The sequence below is a fragment of the Pseudophryne corroboree genome, chromosome 2, assembly GCF_028390025.1.
Source record: "Pseudophryne corroboree isolate aPseCor3 chromosome 2, aPseCor3.hap2, whole genome shotgun sequence".
Lineage (NCBI taxonomy): Eukaryota > Metazoa > Chordata > Amphibia > Anura > Myobatrachidae > Pseudophryne > Pseudophryne corroboree.
Genome location: NC_086445.1, coordinates 522,928,295 through 522,950,826, shown reverse-complemented (window position 1 = coordinate 522,950,826; position 22,532 = coordinate 522,928,295). Strand labels below are relative to the sequence as shown.

At 47.4% G+C, this 22,532-nt stretch overlaps 1 protein-coding gene and 1 pseudogene across 1 annotated transcript in view; one reads left to right on the top strand and one right to left on the bottom strand.

Annotated features, from left to right (window-relative positions):
- The window catches only part of ZMPSTE24 (zinc metallopeptidase STE24), a 124,704-nt gene that overhangs the window by 63,528 nt on the left and 38,644 nt on the right, over positions 1-22,532 (top strand). The window contains exon 4 of the mRNA XM_063954191.1: positions 2,797-2,913. Within this exon, the coding sequence (XP_063810261.1) occupies positions 2,797-2,913 (117 nt within the window). The remainder of the gene's footprint in view (positions 1-2,796; positions 2,914-22,532) is intronic.
- LOC135051898 (5S ribosomal RNA) lies at positions 4,912-5,031 on the bottom strand (annotated as a pseudogene).

Sequence of the window (22,532 nt, the reverse complement as noted above, 5' to 3'; positions counted from 1 at the left end):
AATCTGACTCGCTGTTTATCCTGTATGCACCCAACAAGTTGGGTGCTCCTGCTTCTAAGCAGACGATTGCTCGTTGGATTTGTAGTACAATTCAACTTGCACATTCTGTGGCAGGCCTGCCACAGCCAAAATCTGTAAAAGCCCATTCCACACGGAAAGTGGGCTCATCTTGGGCGGCTGCCCGAGGGGTCTCGGTTTTACAACTTTGCCGAGCAGCTACTTGGTCAGGGGCAAACACGTTTGCTAAATTCTACAAATTTGATACCCTGGCTGAGGAGGACCTGGAGTTCTCTCATTCGGTGCTGCAGAGTCATCCGCACTCTCCCGCCCGTTTGGGAGCTTTGGTATAATCCCCATGGTCCTTTCGGAGTCCCCAGCATCCACTATGACGTTAGAGAAAATAAGAATTTACTTACCGATAATTCTATTTCTCATAGTCCGTAGTGGATGCTGGGCGCCCATCCCAAGTGCGGATTGTCTGCATTACTTGTACATAGTTATTGTTACAAAAATCGGGTTATTGTTGTTGTGAGCCATCTTTTCAGAGGCTCCTTCTGTTATCATGCTGTTAACTGGTTTCAGATCACAAGTTGTACGGTGTGATTGGTGTGGCTGGTATGAGTCTTACCCGGGATTCAAAATCCTTCCTTATTGTGTACGCTCGTCCGGGCACAGTATCCTAACTGAGGCTTGGAGGAGGGTCATAGGGGGAGGAGCCAGTGCACACCAGGTAGTCCTAAAGCTTTTTACTTTTGTGCCCAGTCTCCTGCGGAGCCGCTATCCCATGGTCCTTTCGGAGTCCCCAGCATCCACTACGGACTATGAGAAATAGAATTATCGGTAAGTAAATTCTTATTTTCACTTGAACCAACCTATTGTGGTGCCTGCGGCTACTAGGGACTGGGAGGATTCCAAGTTTCTGGACGTAGTCAGGGCCCTGAAAATTTATATTTCCAGGACGGCTGAAGTCAGGAAAACTGACTCGCTGTTTATTTTATATGCACCCAACAAGCTGGGTGCACCTGCTTCTAAGCAGACTATCGCGCGCTGGATTTGTAGCACTATTCAGCTGGCGCATTCTGCGGTGGGACTACCGCAGCCTAAATCTGTAAAAGCCCATTCCACAAGGAAGGTGGGCTCATCTTGGGCGGCTGCCCGAGGGGTCTCGGCTTTACAACTTTGCCGAGCTGCTACTTGGTCAGGGGCAAACACGTTTGCAAAATTTTATAAATTTGATACCCTGGCTGAGGAGGACCTGGAGTTCTCTCATTCGGTGCTGCAGAGTCATCCGCACTCTCCCGCCCGTTTGGGAGCTTTGGTATAATCCCCATGGTCCTTACGGAGTACCCAGCATCCACTAGGACGTCAGAGAAAATAAGATTTTACTCACCGGTAAATCTATTTCTCGTAGTCCGTAGTGGATGCTGGGCGCCCATCCCAAGTGCGGTCTGTCTGCAATACTCGTAAATAGTTATTGTTGGTAAATCTATTTCTCGTAGTCCGTAGTGGATGCTGGGCGCCCATCCCAAGTGCGGTCTGTCTGCAATACTCGTAAATAGTTATTGTTACAATAATCGGGTTGTTATTGCGAGCCATCTGTTCAGAGGCTCCATTGTTATCATACTGTTAACCGGGGTTCCTATCACGAGTTATATGGTGTGATTGGTGTGGCTGGTAAGAGTCTTACCCGGGATTCAAAATCCTTCCTTATTGTGTCAGCTCTTCCGGGCACAGTGTCCTAACTGAGGCTTGGAGGAGGGTCATAGGGGGAGGAGCCAGTGCACACCAGGTAGACCTAAATCTTTCTTTAGAGTGCCCAGTCTCCTGCGGAGCCCGTCTGTTCCCCATGGTCCTTACGGAGTACCCAGCATCCACTACGGACTACGAGAAATAGATTTACCGGTGAGTAAAATCTTATTTTTACACTGACTTGAAGGTTAATACACTGCAAAGATAGAAGAATTGGCGCCACAGTGTTAAGCTCCACCCCCCTTCTGTTATGAGCCATGGAGCTCTGTTAGTGCCTCCCCTCTCCAGTATAATGGCTGCTGCAGCGCAGCCAGCTGAATTATCAGACGGCGCTTTGCATATTACCTTTAAGCACAGCACCCTCAAGTTTGTTTAAGCACAGCGGTGCGGTCCTGCTTCATGCAGCCGCCCGGCGTCTCCGCTCCGCATATAGGATTTGACCACCGGGACCCGCCGCCGGTCAGCAGTATTACAATACCGCTATTGAGAATGAGGAGGGCAGACTAATTCCTTAAAGGGGGGGGGGGTTCTTTCTCACTGTGCTGGCGTCTTCCACTGTGCTGCTGGATGTTAGCTCCCTTGTTTATTAGGAGCCACAAGCCGCATAAAGGGGTATAGCAGTGGCTTTGGTGAACCCTGGTAACCCTGTTTGTTCTGTAGAAAATAAAAAATTAATTAAACTATTGTAACAAGCTCCATTGTGACCAGTTCCCTCTGGCATATTTTTCAAACTGGGGAATGGTGGGTAGTAGAGGGGGAGGATTCTCACACATTCTTTAATTTAGATGTGCCAGTTCCCACTAGCTAACCCCTCACTACCCAGCGTAAGCTCCAGTGTCCCCTAGTGGAATGAAAGAGAAATAATAAAACACAGCCAGTCAAAAGTAATGCATGGAAAATTTGCCAGGATATTCAGTGGGAAGGACCCATGAATGTGTTCAGTAAATGTTGTTGGGGTTTTTTTTTTTGGGGGGGGGGGGTCCCTTATGTTCTAAAATGAACACTGATGTTGATTCCTCTAATTTTTAACTCATGTTATTATTTTAGATCTTTCACTCGCTGGTGTTTCTGCTACTTGCTACTATGTTCAGTGCCTTGACTGGTCTCCCATGGAGCTTGTATAATACTTTTGTGATTGAAGAAAAGCATGGCTTTAACCAACAGGTAATGTTTGCTTTTTGATATGAATGTAGGCTAGAACAAAGTGTAATTTCTCATACGTCCTAGAGGATGCTGGGGTCCACTTATTGACCATGGGGTATAGACGGTTCCGCAGGTGCCATAGGCACTCTTAAGACTTTTCAATGGGTGTGAACTGGCTCCTTCCTCTATGCCCCTCCTCCAGACTTCAGTTTTAGAAATGTGCCCAGGCAGACTGGATGCACTCTGAGGAGCTCTACTGAGTTTCTCTGAAAAGACTTGTTAGGTTTTTTATTTTCAGGGAGAACTGCTGGCAACAGTCTCCCTGCTTCGTGGGACTGAGGGGGCAGAAGTAGGAACCAACTTCCTGAAGAGTTTCATGGCTCTGCTTCTGGCTGACAGGACACCATTAGCTCCTTAAGGGAACTGAGCGCTAGCTGTGCCTAGATGCTCACTCCCACAGCACGCCGTCACCCCCCTCACAGAGCCAGAAGTCTGAAGACAGGTGATTATGAGAAGATCTTCTAGCAAGTACAGTGACGGCTGAGGTACGGCGCGGCTGGCGGGAGCGCAGCGCGCCATTGCTGCCCACACACACACACAGCAGTGCGGGGGGCGCCCTGGGCAGCAAATATCTAAAACTGGCACAAATGGGGGCATAAGATGCCGCTGGCACAGCCCTACCCACGCCAGTATAAATATTACAATCAATGTTGAGTGAAAAACGCGCCATTTACGGGGACGGAGCTTCTTCCTCAGGCAGCCAGCACACTGCTCAGCGCCATTTCCTCTCTCTCCTCAGGACTGCAGAGACAACGCTGGTCCTTTCCTCCACTTCTGACACAAGTACGGGGTGCAAATAAGGGGGGCACAAAGCGTTTTGTGGTGCATTACAAGTGTGAATTACTGTGTAAAAGCGCTGTTGTCTGTGGGCATTATGTGTTCACAGACATTACATACTGGCGCTGGGGTTGTGAACTGGCTGCTCCTCTACTGTGTTCCTCTGACAGATTTTGCTGTGGGTCTGTCCCCCTATAAGTCCCAGTGTGTCTGTGCTGTACATGTGTAAGGCATGTCTGAGGCAGGGAGTTCCTCCCCGGAGGAAGGCACTTTAGGGACACAGAGTTGTAATGTGGTGGCGCTGCCGGCACACCAAGAGCCTGCATGGGTGAAAGAAATATGTGACAGTATGCATCTTATTAATAGAAGGTTAGTTAAGTCTGAATCTCAGGCTGAATGCTGGAGAAAAATCTGTGGAAGATGTGATTTTTCAGGACTCAGTTCTTCCTTCTACAGGTGGTCCCTCTGGGTCACATAAGAGACCATTTGTGAATACTGATACCGACACAGACTCTGATTCGTGTGTCGACGATAGTGACTCTAGAGAAATAGATCATAAATTGGCAATATATGATTGTGGCTATTAGGGACGTGTTGGAAGTTACAGAAGCCACGCCTGTACCTCAGGAGAAGGCTTATTTATGTAAGGAAAAGAAATCCAAAGTCACGTTCCCTCCTTCCCACGAGCTAAATGCTCTCTCTGCAGGGATGTGGGTGAATCCTGAGAAAAAATTTCATATTCCTAAGCGGATTCAGGTAGCTTACCCTTTCCCAGCAGAGTACCAAAAGGACCAAAAAGAGAGGTTTGATGGAAAGGACTCTTTTTTGGGAGCACTCTTAATTCAGAGGTTATTAGTATAATTGATAGATTGTCAAAAAACAATTCAATGAAAGTCAAATTCTAGGAGTGACTGTATGTGAGAAACAAAGCTTAGCGAAAATATTGATAAATCGAGTTATTCGTGATCTCCAAATTCACGATATACAAATTGCCAGGAGTAAAATTCTGTGATGCTTTTGTCAACAAGAATCTGCATAATATATCTTGTGGAATATATGACCATCATTCATACTGCTAATATCCATTACGGATTTTATAAATGCAGTGAATAAAATCATTGGTCATGCGAATCCCAGTATTGAATGACATAAAGTTGAGTGCCACTGTGCCCAATAGCCAATTTATTGCAGTACCAGGGTGTTCAAAGGAGGTCTCCCTTCCTCTTACTGACCCGGCCTTTCACTGCTTAGCTTCCAAGTTCAGAAGAGATTGGGCATCTCCAGTGAAGTGTGACCGCAATTATTGGACTTTTCTCCTTGGTTACTCCAAATATATGCCAAATGGTTGCTGTATGTTAGGAATGGAGAGTATACGTAATTCGTAACAGGTAAGTTACAAATAAAGGAGATTACATGCAATCAGCTGATTTATCAACATATGACACAGCAGTCACAAGGTTAATTATATCTGCATAATTAATCAGGTATGTGGGAAAATTCAAATATACCACATCTATGATAATATGTGACACGGCGGTCACAAAACTGAAAAAAATATATACACATATAATTATGAATATTCAGCAGATGTAACGAAGCGGCCACAAAAAAAGAGAAAGTAGACGTATGTAATCATCCTGACAATCATCAGCTGATTAATCAGCATATGACACAGTGGTCAAAAAGAGATAATTATACATACACTCCCTTAATTATGTGACTGAGTTTTTTGATTGACCTATAGTCAGCTGATAGACAGGTACGTGACACAACGGCCACAAAAGGAAATTAAATGCATGTAATCAAACAATCACCAGCTAATTAATTAGCATGTGACACAGTGGTCACCAAGAGATAATTATGAACACAATTCCTTACTTATACAGCATGTGACATAGCAATCACAGAGGACATATGGATAAATTATTGAGGATAGTATATGTGGGAAAATTCATAAATGCCACATATGATTACTATCCTTATATCTGAGCTTAGGACAGATCATCAGTACGGCCGTACCAATTTACTTAAATAATTGATTTAATTTATGCTGTAAAAAACAGCATGTATGTCTGGCATAATAACAGACAGACAGACATAAATCAACCGGATACCAGCTCTTTGTGAAAGACCCGTATGGCGTAATAACAGACAAACGGACTTATATCAATCAGATACTGGCTTTTAGTGATGGACCCCTCTGGGTCACTAAGGGAAAGGGAAAAAGGGGAGGGGGGGGGGGGGGAAGGAAGGAGAGAGAGGGGAAAAGGGAAAGGATGTATAACGCAGCAGGTTATATATGAACCTGCAGAGAATGTTCAAAATATTTTTGCAAGAAAAGGATAACCACAAACGACTATTAGGTCAGACAGTTGAAGCCTTGCAGATTGGTATTGTAGAGTGGATGGATTTCTCATTGGTTTGGGGTGTATACGATACCAGTACTGATATGTGATGCCGTTCCGCTTGTGGCCGTGTAAAAGCTCCGGAGACTGCAGCGGCGTGTGTCCGTGTTGACGCTCCAAGAGAGCGGTAGTTTGGGGCCGTTGCCGTGGAGTCACTTCAGAAGCTAAGCAGTGAAAGGCCGGGTCAGTACGAGGAAGGGAGACCTCCTTTGAACACCCTGGTACTGCAATAAATTGGCTATTGGGCACAGTGGCACTCAACTTTGTCATTCAATACTGGGATTCGCATGACCAATGATTTTATTCACTGCATTTATAAAATCCGTAATGGATATTAGCAGTATGAATGATGGTCATATATTCCACAAGATATATTATGCAGATTCTTGTTGACAAAAGCATCACAGAATTTTACCCCTGGCAATTTGTATATCGTGAATTTGGAGATCACGAATAACTCGATTTATCAATATTTTCGCTAAGCTTTGTTTCTCACATACAGTCACTCCTAGAATTTGACTTTCATTGAATTGTTTTTTGACAATCTATCAATTATACTAATAACCTCTGAATTAAGAGTGCTCCCAAAAAAGAGTCCTTTCCTTCAAACCTCTCTTTTTGGTCCTTTTGGTACTTGATATTCTCTGACTCTAGGGAGCACCACTGAAAGCAACATTATATGATACTGGGATAAATCCCTGCAACATCTATAGTTGCCATATACAGAAGAAATTCCATTTAAATTCAGTTCTTTCAGAGGCTACTAATTGTTCATAAAATTTTGTTTGGACTGGTGCGGTTCCCTCCTAAACCCTATTTCCTTTCCCAGCAGAGGACAGGAAAAAATGGGAATTGCCCCCTGTGTTAGACAGTGCACCATCCAGGTTGACAAAGAAGGTTATTCTCCCTGCACCTGGCACGGCTTCACTAAAAGAGCCGGCTGACCGTAAGATGGAAAATGCATTGAAATCCATTTATGTTTCCAATGGTACACTACTCAGACCCACTATTGCCTGCACGTGGGTCAGTCGAGCTATCGAAAAATGGTCAGACAGCGTATCATCAGAAATTGACACGGTTGATAAAGATGAGATACTCCTTAAGTTAGGGTATATCAAAGACGCTGCCGCCTACATGCTAGAAGCGATGAAAGATATTGGACTCTTAAGTTCACAAGCCGCTACCATGGCAGTATCAGCTAGGCGGGCATTGTGGATTCGCCAGTGGAACGCGGTTTCGGATTCCAAAAGGAACATTGAGGCTCTCCCGTATAAAGGTGAGACCTTATTTGGCGATGGTCTGGATGCGTTAGTCTCGGCTGCTACCGCAGGTAAGTCAACGTTTTTGCCATCTGCGCTGGTAAAAAAAAAGACCTATCCCACACACATGCAGTCCTTTTGGCCCAATAAATACAAAAGAGCGAGAGGTTCCCCCTTCTTTACAGGAAGGGGAAGAGGAAGGGGAAAGAAGCTCACAGTGGCTCCAGGTTCCCAGGAGCAGAAGTCTACACCTACTTCTGCCATATCTTCAACATGACGCTGGAACTCCCTTGCGGGAGGCCACTCGGGTGGGGGCACGTCTCAAACTGTTCAGCCAAGGTTGGATTCTGTCTGGCCATGGATCCCTGGGTATTGCAAATAGTATCCCAGGGATACAAGCTGGAGTTTCAAGACGTTCCCCCATGCCGATTTTTCAAATCAACCTTGCCAGTTTCTCTTCAAGAAAAAGAAGCAGTAACAGCGGCAATCCAAAAATTATGTCAGGATCAGGTCGTAGTCCTGGTACCTTTGCCGCAACAAGGGGAGGGGTTTTATTCAAGCCTCCTTGTAGTTCCGAAGCCGGACGGCTCGGTCAGACCAATCCTGAGCCTAAAAAGTCTGAACCTCTACTTGAAACGGTTCAAGTTCAAGATGGAATCACTCCGGGCAGTGATTTCCAGTCTGAAGGAGGGGGATTACATGGTGTCGGTAGACATCAAGGATGCTTACCTGCATGTTCCCATTTATCCTCCTCACCAGGCTTATCTGAGATTTGCGGTTCAGGATTGCCATTACCAGTTTCAGATGTTTACCTTTCGGTCTCTCCACGGCGCCGAGGGTATTCACCAAGGTAATGGCGGAGATGATGGTACTCCTTCGTCAAAAGGGAGTCAATATAATTCCTTATTTGGACGATCTCCTGATAAAGGCGAGATCCAGGAAACAGTTGTTAAAAAAATATCACGCTCTCCCTGTCGATACTCCAAAAACACAGTTGGATTGTAAATTATCCAAAATCACAATTGGAACCCGACAACAAGATTATTTTTTCTCAGAATGATTCTGGACACGGAAGTTCAGAGAGTATTTCTTCCGGTGGAAAAGGCTCTGGAAATCCAGAAAATGGTAAAACAGTTATTGAAACCATCCAGTGTGTCGATCCATCAGTGCATTCGGTTGTTGGGGAAGATGGTGGCGGCCTACAAGGCCATACAGTTTGGCAGGTTCCATGCCAGAGTATTCCAGTGGGACCTGTTAGTGGTCGGGATCCCACCTTCACATGCACCGAAAAATTGTTCTGTCGTCAAGAGCCAGGATTTCACTCCTGTTGTGGCTACACAGTCCACACCTACTAGAGGGACACAAATTCTGGATTCAGGACGGTGTTCTGGTAACCACGTATGCAAGTCTCCGAGGCTGGGGAGCTGTCACTCAGGGGGAAAGCTTCCAAGGAAAATGGTCAAGTCAGGAAGCCTACCTTCACATAAACGTGCTGGAATTAAGAGCCATTTACAACGGCTTTCCACAAGCGATACATCTTCAAGATCATCCCGTGCAGATACAGTCGGACAATGTAACAGCAGTCGCTTACATAAACAGGCAGGGCAGAACGAAAAGCAGAGCAGCAATGGTAGAGGTGACAAAGATCCTCCTCTGGGCAGAAAGGCATGCAAAAGCTCTGTCAGCAATTTTCATTCCACCAGTGGACAACTGGGAAGAAGACTTCCTCAGCAGACACGATCTCCATCCAGGAGAGTGGGGCCTCCACCAAGAAGTCTTCGCAGAGGTGACAAGTCTTTGGGGAGTTCCTCAAGTAGACATGATGGCATCTCGTCTCAACAAGAAGCTTCAGAAATATTGTTCCAGGTTGAGAGACCCTCAAGCAATAGTAGTGGATGTGCTAGTAACCCAATGGGTATTCCGGTCAGTGTATGTCTTCCCTCCACTTTCGCTGATCCCAAAAGTTCTCAGGATCATAAGAAAAACAAGGGTTCAGCAATCTTCATTGCCCCAGACTGGCCAAGGAGGGCTTGGTACCCAGATCTTCAGGAGTTGCTCATAGAAGATCCTCTGCCTCTTCCTCTTCGCGAGGACCTGCTGCAGCAGGGGCCGTGCGTGTATCAAGACTTACCACGGCTGCGTTTGACGGCATGGCTGTTGAGCGCCGGATCCTAGCCCGTAAGGGTATTCTGAAAGAAGTCATTCCCACACTTATTCAGGCCAGGAAAGGAGTAACGTCTAAACATTACCACCGTATTTGGAGAAAATATGTGTCTTTGTTTGAATCCAAGAAGGCTCCTACGAAGAGACTGGTGTGGAGGAGGGCCTCCGATTGGGGTCAATCAAGGTCCAGATTTCGCCTTGTCAGTGTATTTCCAAAAACAAACGGCCTCTCTTCCAGAGGTTCAGACCTTCGTGAAAGGCGCTCTGCACATCCAGCCTCCATTTGTGCCTCCAGTGGCACCATGGGACCTTAATGTGGTGTTGCAGTTCCTTCAATTGGATTGGTTTGAGCCTCTACGAGAGACAGAGTTGAAGTTTCTCACTTGGAAGGTGGTGATGCTTTTGGCATTGGCATCCGCACGGCGGGTGTCTGAATTAGGGGCCTTGTCTCACAAGAGCCCTTACCTGATCTTCCATGAAGATAGGGCAGAGTTGCGAACTCGCCAACATTTTCTTCCAAAGGTGGTTTCTTCTTTCCACATTAACCAACCTATTGTGGTGCCAGTGGTTACTGGCACCACAATAGTCACTGAGTCAAAGTCTCTAGATGTGGTTAGAGCTTTGAAAATGTATGTCTCTAGAACAGCTCGAATTCGGAAAACAGAGTCTTTGTTTGTCCTTTATGCTCCCAATAAGATTGGGTGTCCTGTTTCCAAGCAGACTATTGCACGTTGGATCAGAGATACGATTCAGCAAGCTCATACTACGGCAGGATTGCCGTTGCTGAAGTCGGTGAAGGCCCATTCAAGTTCGGTCAATCGGTGCTGCAGGGTCATCCGCACTCTCCCGCCCGTACTGGAGCTTTGGCATAAACCCCATGGTCAATAAGTGGACCCCAGCATCCTCTAGGACGTATGAGAAAACCGGATTTTCTCTAACGTCCTAGTGGATGCTGGGGACTCCGTAAGGACCATGGGGAATAGACGGGCTCCGCAGGAGACTGGGCACTCTAAAGAAAGATTAGGTACTATCTGGTGTGCACTGGCTCCTCCCTCTATGCCCCTCCTCCAGACCTCAGTTAGAATCTGTGCCCGGCCAGAGCTGGGTGCTCCTAGTGGGCTCTCCTGAGCTTACTAGTAAAAGTGTTTTGTTAGGTTTTTTATGTTCAGAGAGCTTCTGCTGGCAACGTAGCTTCTGCTACGTGGGACTGAGGGGAGAGAAGCAAACCTACTCACTGAAGCTAGGTTGAGCTTCTTAGGCTACTGGACACCATTCGCTCCAGAGGGATCGAACACAGGTACCTGACCTTGATCGTCCGTTCCCGGAGCCGCGCCGCCGTCCCCCTCGCAGAGCCAGAAGACAGCGGCAGCAGAAGCATGAAGACATCGAAATCGGCGGCAGAAGACTCCTGTCTTCACTTAAGGTAGCGCACAGCACTGCAGCTGTGCGCCATTGCTCCCACAGCACACCGCACACTCCGGTCACTGAAGGGTGCAGGGCGCAGGGGGGGGGGGCGCCCTGGGCAGCAATTTAATACCTTTTTTGGCAAAAGAATAGACATATATACAGTCAGGGACTGTATATATGTCCGAGCCCCCGCCATTTTTACACATAGAAAGCGGGACAGAAGCCCGCCGCTGAGAGGGCGGGGCCTTCTTCCTCAGCACTAACCAGCGCCATTTTCTCTTCACAGCTCCGCTGGAAGCAGCTCCCCAGGCTCTCCCCTGCAGTATCCAGGTACAGAAAGGGAAAAAGAGAGGGGGGGCACATAAATTTAGGTGCAAAAGACATAAAATCAGCAGCTATTGGGTAATCACTTATTATAGTGTAAATCCCTGGGTTATATAGCACTGTGGTGTGTGCTGGCATACTCTCTCTCTGTCTCCCTAAAGGCCTTTGTGGGGTCCTGTCCTCAGTCAGAGCATTCCCTGTGTGTGTGCAGTGTGTCGGTACGTCTGTGTCGACATGTTTGATGAGGAGGGTTACGTGGAGGTGGAGCAAGTGCAGATAAATGTGGTGTTGGGGCCGACACCTGATTGGATGGGTATGTGGAAGGTCTTAAATGATAATGTAAGCTCCTTACATAGAAGGTTTGATAACGCTGCAGCCTTGGGACAGCCGGGGTCTCAACCCGTGCCTGACCAGGCGACTCAGAGGCCGTCGGGGTCTCATAAACGCCCACTATCTCAGATGGTTGACACAGATGCCGACACGGAGTCCGACTCCAGTGTCGACGATAATGAGGCACATTTACAGCCTAAGATGACCAAGGCCATCCGCTACATGATTATTGCAATGAAGGGGGTATTGCACATTTCAGAGGATAACCCTGTCCCTGACAAGAGGGTGTATATGTTTGGGGAGAAAAAGTAGGCGGTGACTTTTCCCCCTTCACATGAATTAAATGAATTATGTGAAGAAGCGTGGAGTTCCCCTGATAAGAAAGTAGTGATTTCCAAAAAGCTACTTATGCTGTACCCTTTCCCGCCAACGGACAGGTTACGTTGGGAATCCTCCCCTAGGGTAGACAAGGCGCTGACACGCTTATCTAAGAAGGTGGCCCTGCCGTCTCAGGATACGGCCGCCCTAAAGGATCCTGCGGATAGGAAGCAGGAAGCTATCCTGAAGTCAGTTTATACACACTCTGGTACTCTACTGAGACCTGCTATTGCTTTGGCCTGGATGTGTAGCGCTGTAGCAGCATGGACAGATACTCTGTCGGAGGAGATAGATACCCTGGACAGGGACACTGTTTTGCTAACCCTGGGCCATATAAAAGACGCCGTCTTATATATGCGGGATGCCCAGAGGGACATTTGCCTGCTGGGCTCTAGAATAAATGCAATGTCCATTTCTGCCAGAAGGGTCTTATGGACTCGGCAATGGACAGGGGATGCCGATTCTAAAAAACACATGGAGGTTTTGACTTATAAGGGTGAGGAATTATTTGGGGACGGTCTCTCGGACCTCGTGTCCACAGCGACAGCTGGAAAGTCCACTTTCTTGCCTCATGTTTCCTCACAGCCTAAGAAAGCACCGTATTATCAAATGCAGTCATTTCGTTCTCAGAAAAGCAAGAAGGTCAGAGGTGCATCCTTTCTTGCCAGAGGCAGGGGTAGAGGAAAGAAGCTGCACCATGCAGCTAGTTCCCAGGAACAAAAGTCCTCCCCGGCTTCCACTAAGTCCACCTCATGACGCTGGGGCTCCACAGGCGGAGCCAGGAGCGGTGGGGGCGCGTCTCCGAAAATTCAGCAACCAGTGGGTTCGCTCGCAAGTGGATCCTTGGGCTGTACAAATTGTATCTCAGGGATACAAGCTGGAATTCGAAGTGACCCCCCCTCACCGTTACCTAAAATCAGCCTTGCCAGCTTCCCCCATGGAAAGGGAGGTAGTGCTGGCGGCAATTCACAAGCTATACCTCCAGCAGGTGATAATAATGGTTCCCCTCCTTCAACAGGGAAGGGGTTACTATTCCACAATGTTTGTGGTACCGAAACCGGACGGTTCGGTAAGACCCATTCTGAATTTAAAATCCCTGAACACTTATCTGAAGAAATTCAAGTTCAAAATGGAATCGCTCAGAGCGGTCATTGCAAGCCTGGAAGAAGGGGATTTTATGGTATCTCTGGACATCAAGGATGCTTACTTGCATGTCCCCATTTATCCACCTCATCAGGAGTACCTCAGGTTTGTGGTACAGGACTGTCATTACCAATTCCAGACGTTGCCGTTTGGCCTGTCCACGGCACCGAGAATATTTACCAAGGTAATGGCGGAAATGATGGTACTCCTTCGGAAGCAAGGAGTTAGTTATCCCATGCTTGGACGATCTCCTCATAAAGGCGAGGTCCAGGGAGCAGTTGTTGATCAGCGTAGCACACTCTCAGGAAGTGTTGCAACAGCGCGGCTGGATTCTGAATATTCCAAAGTCGCAGCTGATTCCTACGACGCGTCTGCCCTTCCTGGGCATGATTCTGGACACAGACCAGAAGAAGGTGTTTCTCCCGGCGGAGAAGGCTCAGGAGCTCGTGACTCTGGTCAGAGACCTCCTAAAACCAAAACAGGTGTCGGTGCATCACTGCACGCGAGTCCTGGGAAAGATGGTGGCCTCATACGAAGCCATTCCCTTCGGCAGGTTCCATGCAAGGATCTTTCAGTGGGATCTGTTGGACAAGTGGTCCGGATCGCATCTTCAGATGCATCGGCTGATCACCCTGTCCCCGAGGGCCAGGGTGTCTCTTCTGTGGTGGCTGCAGAGTGCTCACCTTCTCGAGGGCCGCAGGTTCGGCATACAGGACTGGGTCCTGGTGACCACGGATGCAAGCCTCCACGGATGGGGGGCAGTCACTCAGGGAAGAAACTTCCAAGGGCTGTGGTCAAGTCAGGAGACATGTCTGCACATAAATATACTGGAACTAAGGGCCATATACAACGCCCTGAGTCAAGCGGAGCCCCTGCTTCGAGACCAACCAGTGCTGATTCAGTCAGACAACATCACGGCGGTCGCCCATGTAAACCGCCAGGGCGGCACAAGAAGCAGGGTGGCAATGGCGGAAGCCACAAAGATTCTTCGTTGGGCAGAGAATCACGTGCAAGCACTGTCAGCAGTGTTCATTCCGGGAGTGGACAACTGGGAAGCAGACTTCCTCAGCAGACACGACCTCCACTCGGGAGAGTGGGGACTTCATCAAGAAGTCTTCACACAGATTGCAAATCGATGGGAACTGCCACAGGTGGACATGATGGCGTCCCGCCTCAACAAAAAGCTATACAGTCAGGGGTGACTATGGGCCTAAAATTGGGGTCCATAAAGGTCCAGATTTCGGCCCTATCCATTTTCTTTCAAAAAGAACTGGCTTCACTGCCTGAGGTTCAGACGTTTGTTAAGGGAGTGCTGCATATTCAGCCCCCTTTTGTGCCACCAGTGGCGCCTTGGGATCTTAATGTGGTGTTGGATTTCCTGAAATCCCACTGGTTTGAACCACTTAAGACTGTGGAGTTAAAGTATCTCACGTGGAAAGTGATCATGCTGTTGGCCTTCGCTTCGGCTAGGCGGGTGTCAGAATTGGCGGCTTTGTCGTGTAAAAGCCCCTATCTGGTTTTCCATATGGACAGAGCAGAATTGCGGACTCGTCCCTAATTTCTGCCAAAGGTGGTATCATCGTTTCATTTGAACCAACCTATTGTGGTGCCTGCGGCTACTCGGGACTTGGAGGACTCCAAGTTGCTGGACGTAGTCCGGGCTTTGAAAATGTATATATCCAGAACGGCTGGAGTCAGGAAGACTGACTCGCTGTTTATCCTGTATGCACCCAATAAGCTGGGTGCTCCTGCTTCAAAGTAAACTATTGCTCGCTGGATCTGTAGCACGATTCAGCAGGCTCATTCTGCGGCTGGATTGCCGCATCCAAAATCAGTGAAAGCCCATTCCACAAGGAAGGTGGGCTCTTCTTGGGCGGCTGCCCGAGGGGTCTCGGCTTTACAGCTTTGCCGAGCTGCTACTTGGTCGGGGTCAAACACCTTTGCTAAGTTCTACAAGTTTGATACCCTGGCTGAGGAGGACCTTGTGTTTGCCCATTCGGTGCTGCAGAGTCATCCGCACTCTCCCGCCCGTTTGGGAGCTTTGGTATAATCCCCATGGTCCTTACGGAGTCCCCAGCATCCACTAGGACGTTAGAGAAAATAAAAATTTACTCACCGGTAATTCTATTTCTCGTAGTCCGTAGTGGATGCTGGGCGCCCGTCCCAAGTGCGGACTTTCTGCAATACGTGTATATAGTTATTGCTTAATAAAGGGTTATTGTTATGAGCCATCCGTTGAGTGATGCTCAGTTGTTGTTCATACTGTTAACTGGGTAAGGTTATCACAAGTTGTACGGTGTGATTGGTGTGGCTGGTATGAGTCTTACCCTGGATTCCAAAATCCTTTCCTTGTAATGTCAGCTCTTCCGGGCACAGTTTCCCTAACTGAGGTCTGGAGGAGGGGCATAGAGGGAGGAGCCAGTGCACACCAGATAGTACCTAATCTTTCTTTAGAGTGCCCAGTCTCCTGCGGAGCCCGTCTATTCCCCATGGTCCTTACGGAGTCCCCAGCATCCACTACGGACTATGAGAAATAGAATTACCGGTGAGTAAATTCTTATTTTAATACCTACCGGTAAATCCTTTTCTCCTAGTCCGTAGAGGATGCTGGGCGCCCGTCCCAGTGCATACTTTACCTGCAGTTTAGTTATGCACAAGTTGTGTTATGTTAGTTTCAGCTTGTTGCTGCATTTGATTCATGCCTGTTGGCGTGTATTATGTTACTTGCCATGTGTGCGGCATGGTTGAGGTGTGAGCTGGTATGTATCTCATCACTGGTATTAAAGTAAATCCTTTCCTCAAAATGTCCGTCTCCCTGGGCACAGTTCCTATAACTGAAGTCTGGAGGAGGGGCATAGAGGGAGGAGCCAGTTCACACCCATTGAAAAGTCTTAAGAGTGCCCATGGCTCCTGCGGAACTGTCTAAACCCCATGGCCAATAAGTGGACCCCAGCATCCTCTACGGACTAGGAGAAAAGGATTTACCGGTAGGTTTTAAAATCCTGTTGTGTTTTTTTGTTTCATGGATTCATTGTTTTTTATGCTAGATTTTCATTTAAAAGCTATGTGCATATTTATCATTCGTATTTAATGAATTTCCAGTTATCAATTGGGGTACAGGACAAAAATTGGGGAGCAGAACACATACCACCTCTCCACATGGCTGTCTGTGGTTCTATTTCCAGCAAATCTTTTCTACAGCGAATGCAGGTTGTGTGGGACAGTTTATTTCCCACAGACAAAGGGAAGTTTAAACAAGATGTAACTAGCAAATGTCTTCAAAAAATAGTTTAAGTATTCTTAAGAGACCAATACAAGCCATATTTATTTAATTTGCACCTGCTTCAGTTTCTGAGTTCTGTGGTCAGATGAAGTGGCACTGGCTGACATATCCGTCATCACTGGCTGTGTACATTTGGAGTGGTGGATGTTCCTGCCTTCATGGCATGTTTTGGTAAAGCAAGTTAGTACCTCAACATTAAATATATTGGCTGGTCAGTCTACTAGAATTCTAACATCTGACTTTTGGAGGCAGATTCAATTGACCCTGGCAGCTTATGCGGTTCATTCCAACAGCCTTCACGTGTTTGCTACAGAAGGCAGATTCTGCTCACAGCGCATGGAGGCGCCAGCAGAATCTGCCTACCTTTTTATAGCTGGAAAATCTTGCATTGCAGCAGTTCGCATTAAATTGAGTCTGCTTCTTAGAATTGCAGTGTGATAGAGGTAGTGGAGTATGATACAGGTCTAAAAACTGAAGTTTCATTCTAACGACTTTGACTTAACTGGCCAACTTTGACGGCATTACATCTCACCCACTATGTTTCTACAATGCAAGCCTGTCATTAACACTTGTCTGTGCACCTACCAAAGCATCTTCCTCCTAACATGTCCGCTGACATTAAAGGTGAGTAAGAACATGTGATGGACAAGTAAAATATAAACACCCCGGGTAGTCAAGATACAGTGTTTGATTCGGTAACACATGGGCTTTGATCTTTAGAAGTGTCAAAAATTTACTGTTTTTGTTCATATAAAATGTAAAAAGATATCTGAGTGACAGGATCCGAAAGAGACATTTGTATCCTAGATGAAGGAAAAGCTAGGTACACATTAGATTCCCACGAATTCCAATCCCAGCAATCCGAAAAATATAGGACACTATATGTAAACTGCCCAATAATCTGTTAGTTCTAAACGATCTTTTCGATTCCAAGTCATCTCACCAATCAGTGGGGCTTATTCAGGTTTGTTAGCAAACCAGAAAAAGCACACTAATGGGCAGAACCATTTTGCACTGCAGGTGGGGCAGATGTAACGTGCTTTTTTTGGTTTGCTAACAAACCTGAATAACCCCCAGTGCCTCCGTGCAACTATCAGCAGAAACATATACACTGTATTTTTCAAAACTATACCAAAACCGTGAACAACATAGTTAGTGCAGCTCTCTCTAAAGATGACCAGGTTTGACTGCCTAGCAGGCAAAATGCTGCATACACCCTACAAAATTGACCATTTTGGTTGGAAATGACCATATCGCCAAATTTTTTTTACAGTAGGGAATTGCTCAAGATGCAGTTCCCCACTGCAGTTTGTGAAAGCCTACAGTGTAATGTCATTTATTCATCACAAACTGTAAATGGTATTCCACATTTCTCTAACGTCCTAGTGGATGCTGGGGACTCCGTCAGGACCAGGGGGATAGCGGGCTCCGCAGGAGACAGGGCACATCTAAAAAGCTTTTTAGGTCACATGGTGTGTACTGGCTCCTCCCCCTATGACCCTCCTCCAAGCCTCAGTTAGGTTTTTGTGCCCGTCCGAGAAGGGTGCAATCTGGATGGCTCTCTTAAAGAGCTGTTTGGAAAAGTTTTTTTTAGGTTTTCACTCAGTGATTCCTGCTGGCAACAGGATCACTGCAACGAGGGACTTAGGGGAGAGATCTCCAACTCACCTGCGTGCAGGATGGATTGGGATCTTAGGCTACTGGACACTGAGCTCCAGAGGGAGTCGGAACACAGGTCAGCCTGGGGTTCGTCCCGGAGCCGCGCCGCCGATCCCCCTTACAGACGCTGAAGACGACAGAGACGGAGGTCCGGAAACAGGCGGCAGAAGACTTCACAGTCTTCAGAGAGGTAGCGCACAGCACTGCAGCTGTGCGCCACTGTTGTCACACGGCTCACTGACATGGTCACGGAGGGTGCAGGGCGCTGCTGGGGGCGCCCTGGGCAGCAATATAAATACCTATTTGGCAAAATAAATACATCACATATAGCCATTAAGGCTATATGTATGTATTTTAACCCAGGCCAGTTCTTAAAAAACCGGGAGGAAAAGCCCGCCGATAAAGGGGCGGAGCTTATTCTCCTCAGCACACAGCGCCATTTTCCCTCACAGAAAGGCTGAGGGGAAGGCTCCCATGCTCTCCCCTGCACTGCACTGCAGAAACAGGGTTAAAACAGAGAGGGGGGGCACTGATTTGGCGATATAAATATATATTAAATGCTATAAGGGAGGAACACTTATATAAAGGTTGTCCCTGTATAATTATAGCATTTTGGTGTGTGCTGGCAAACTCTCCCTCTGTCTCCCCAAAGGGCTAGTGGGTCCTGTCCTCTATCAGAGCATTCCCTGTGTGTGTGCTGTAAGTCGGTACGTGTGTGTCGACATGTATGAGGAAAATGTTGGTGAGGAGGCGGAGCAAATTGCCTGTAATGGTGATGTCACTCTCTAGGGAGTCGACACCAGAATGGATGGCTTACTTGTGGAAGTACGTGATCATGTCAACATGCTGCAAGCCGGTTGACGACATGAGACGACCGGCAAACAAATTAGTACCTGTCCAGGCGTCTCAGACACCGTCAGGGGCTTGTAAAAACGCCCATTTACCTCACGGACACTGACTCCAGTGTCGACGGTGAAGAAACAAACGTATTTTCCTTTAGGGCCACACGTTACATGTTAAGGGCATGAAGGAGGTGTTACATATTTCTGATACTACAAGTACCACAAATAAGGGTATTTTGTAGGGTGTGAATAAACTACTTGTAGTTTTGCCTGAATCAGATAAATTAAATGAAGTGTGTGGTGATACGTGGGGTTCCTCCGATAGAAAGTTATGGGCGGTATACCCTTTCCCGCCAGAAGTAAGGGCGAGTTGGGAAACACACCTTAGGGTGGATAAGGCGCTCACACGCTTATAAAAACAAGTGGCGTTACCGTCTCCAGATACGGCCGCCCTCAAGGAGCCAGCTGATAAGAAGCTGAAAAATAGCCTAAGAAGTATATACACACATACTGGTGTTATACTACGACCAGCAATCGCCTCAGACTGGATGTGCAGCGCTGAGGGGGCTTGGTCGGATTTCCTGACTGAAAATTTTGATACCCTTGACAGGGACAAGATTTTATTGTCTATAGAGCATTTTAAGGATGCATTTCTATATATGCGTGATGCGCAGAGGGATATTTGCATTCTGGCATCAAGAGTAAATGTGATGTCCATATCTGCCAGACGAAGACACGACAGTGGTCAGGTGAGGCAGATTCCAGACGGCACATGGAAGTATTGCCGTATAAAGGGGCGGTCCATCGGACCTGGTGGCCATGGCAACAGCTGAAAAATCCACCTTTTGTTACCCCGAGTCACATCTCAACAGAAAAGGACACAGTCTTTTCAGTCTCAGTCCTTTCGTCTCCATACGGGCAGGCGGGCAAAGGCCAGTCATATCTGCTCAGGGGTAGAGGAAAGGGAAGAAGACTGCAGCAAGCAGCCCATTCCCAGGAACAGAAGCCCTTCACAGCTTCTGCCAAGTCCGCAGCATGACGCTGGGGCAGTACAAGCGGACTCAGGTGCGGTAGGGGGTCATCTCAAGAGTTTCAGCACGCAGTGGGCTCACTTGCAAGGGGACTCCTGGATCCTACATGTAGTATCCCAGGTGTACATTGGAAATTCGAGATGTCTCCTCCTCACAAGTTCCGGAAGTCTGTTTTACCAACGTCTACTTCCGACAGGGAGGTAGTATTGGAAACAATTCACAGGCTGTATTCCCAGCAGGGGATAATCAAAGTACCCCTCCTACAACAAGGGAGGGGGTATTATTCCACACTATATTGTGGTACTGAAGCCAAACGGCTCGGTGAGATCTGAAATATTTGAACACTTACATACAAGCGTTCAAATCAAGATGGAGTCACTCAGAGCAGTGATAGCGAACCAGGAAGGGGACGATATGGTGTCACTGGATATCAGGGACACTTACCTACATGTCCAAAATTGCCCTTCTCACCAAGGGTACCTCAGGTTCGTGGTACAGAACTGTCACGATCAGTTCAGACGCTGCCGTTTGGATTGTCCACGGCGCCACGGGTCTTTACCAAGGTATTGGCCGAAATGATGATTCTTCTTAAAAGAAACTGGTACGCTTCCCTGATAAGGGCAAGGTCCAGAGAACAGTTGGAGGTCGGAGTAGCACTATCTTTAATAGTTCTACGACAGCACGAGTGGATTCTAAATATTCCAAAATCGCAGCTTTTCCGAGGACACGTCTACTGTTCCTAGGGATGATTCTGGACACAGTCCAGAAAAAGGTGTTTCTCCCAGAGGAGAAAGCCAGGGAGTTATCCGAGCTAATCGGGATCCTCCTAAAACCAGGAAAAGTGTCAGTGCATCAGTGCACAAGAGTCCTGGTAAAAATGGTGGCTTATTACGAAGCAATTCCATTCGGCAGATTTCACGCAAGAACTCTTCAGTGGGATCTGCTGGACAAATGGTCCGGATCGCATCTTCAGATGCATCAGCGGATAACCCTATATCTAAGGACAAGGGTGTCTCTCCTGTGGTGATTACAGAGTGCTCATCTTCTAGAGGGCCACAGATTCAGCATTCAGGATTGGATGCTGGTGACCACGGAGGCCAGCCTGAGAGGCTGGGGAGCAGTCACACAGGGAAAAAAAAAAAATTTCCAGGAAAGTGTGATCAAGTCTGGAGAATTCTCTCCACATAGATGGAGTTAAGAGCAAAATTATAATGCTCTAAACTTAGCAAGACCTCTGCTTCAAGGTCAGCCGGTATTGATCCAGTGGGATAACATCACGGCAGTCGCCCACGTAAACAGAAAGGGCGGCACAAGAAGCTGGAGGGCAGTGAAAAGACTGCAAGGATTTTTCGCTAGGCGGAAAATCATGTGATAGCACTGTCAGCAGTGTTCTCTCCGGGAGTGGACGACTGGGAAGCAGACTTCCTCAGCAGGCATGACCTCCACCCGGGAGAGTGGGAACTTCATAGGGAAGTTTTTCCGCATGATTGTGAACCATTGGCAAAGACCAAAGGTGGAAATGATGGCGTCCCGCCCGAACAAAAAACGGGACAGGTATTGCGCCAGGTCATGAGACCTTCAGGCGATAGCTGTGGATGTCCTGGTAACACCGTGGGTGTAACAGTCGGTGTATGTGTTCCCTCCTCTGCTTCTCATAACCAAGGTATTGAGAATTATAAGACATAGAGGAGTATGAACTATACTCGTGACTCCGGATTGGCCAAGAGGGACTTGGTACCCGGAACTTCAAGAGATGCTCACAGAGGACTAAGGGCCTGGGGAGCTAAGAAGGGACTTGCTTCAGCAGGTACCATGTCTATTCCAAGACTTACCGCGGCTGCGTTTGACGGCATGGCGGTTGAATGCCGGATCCTGAAGGAAAAAGGCATTCCATAATAGGTCATACCTACCCTGGTCAAAGCCAGGAAGGAGGTGACCGCACAACGTCATCACCACATGTGGTGAAAATATGTTGCGTGGGTGAGGCCAGGAAGGCCCCACGAAGAAAATTCAACTAGGTCGATTTCTACACTTCCTGAAAACAGGAGTGTTTTGAGCCTAAAATTGGGGTTCTTTAAGGTTTTAAGTTTCGGCCCTGTAGAATTTCTTCCGGAAAGAATTTACTTCAGTTCCTGAAGTCCAGATTGTCAAGGGAGTATTGCATATACACCCCTTTTTTGTGCCTTTAGTGGCACCGTGTGATCTCAACATAGTGTTGGGATTCCTTAAAATCATATTGGTTTGAACCGCTCAAATCTGTGGATTTGAAATATCTCACATGGAAAGTGAACATGCTGTTGACCAATATCTCACATGGACAGTGACCATGCTGTTGGTCCTGGCCTCGGCCAGGCGATTGTCAGAATGGGCGGCTTTGTCTTATAAAAGCCATATTTAATTTTCCATTCGGACAGGGCAGAACTGGGACTCGTCTCCAGTTTTCTTCCTAAGGGGGTGTCAGGTTTTCACCTGAAACAACCTATTATGGTGCCTGCGGCTACTAGGGACTTGGAGGACTCCAAGTTACTAGACGTTGTCAGGACCCTAAAAATATATTTATATATATATAGTTTAGGACG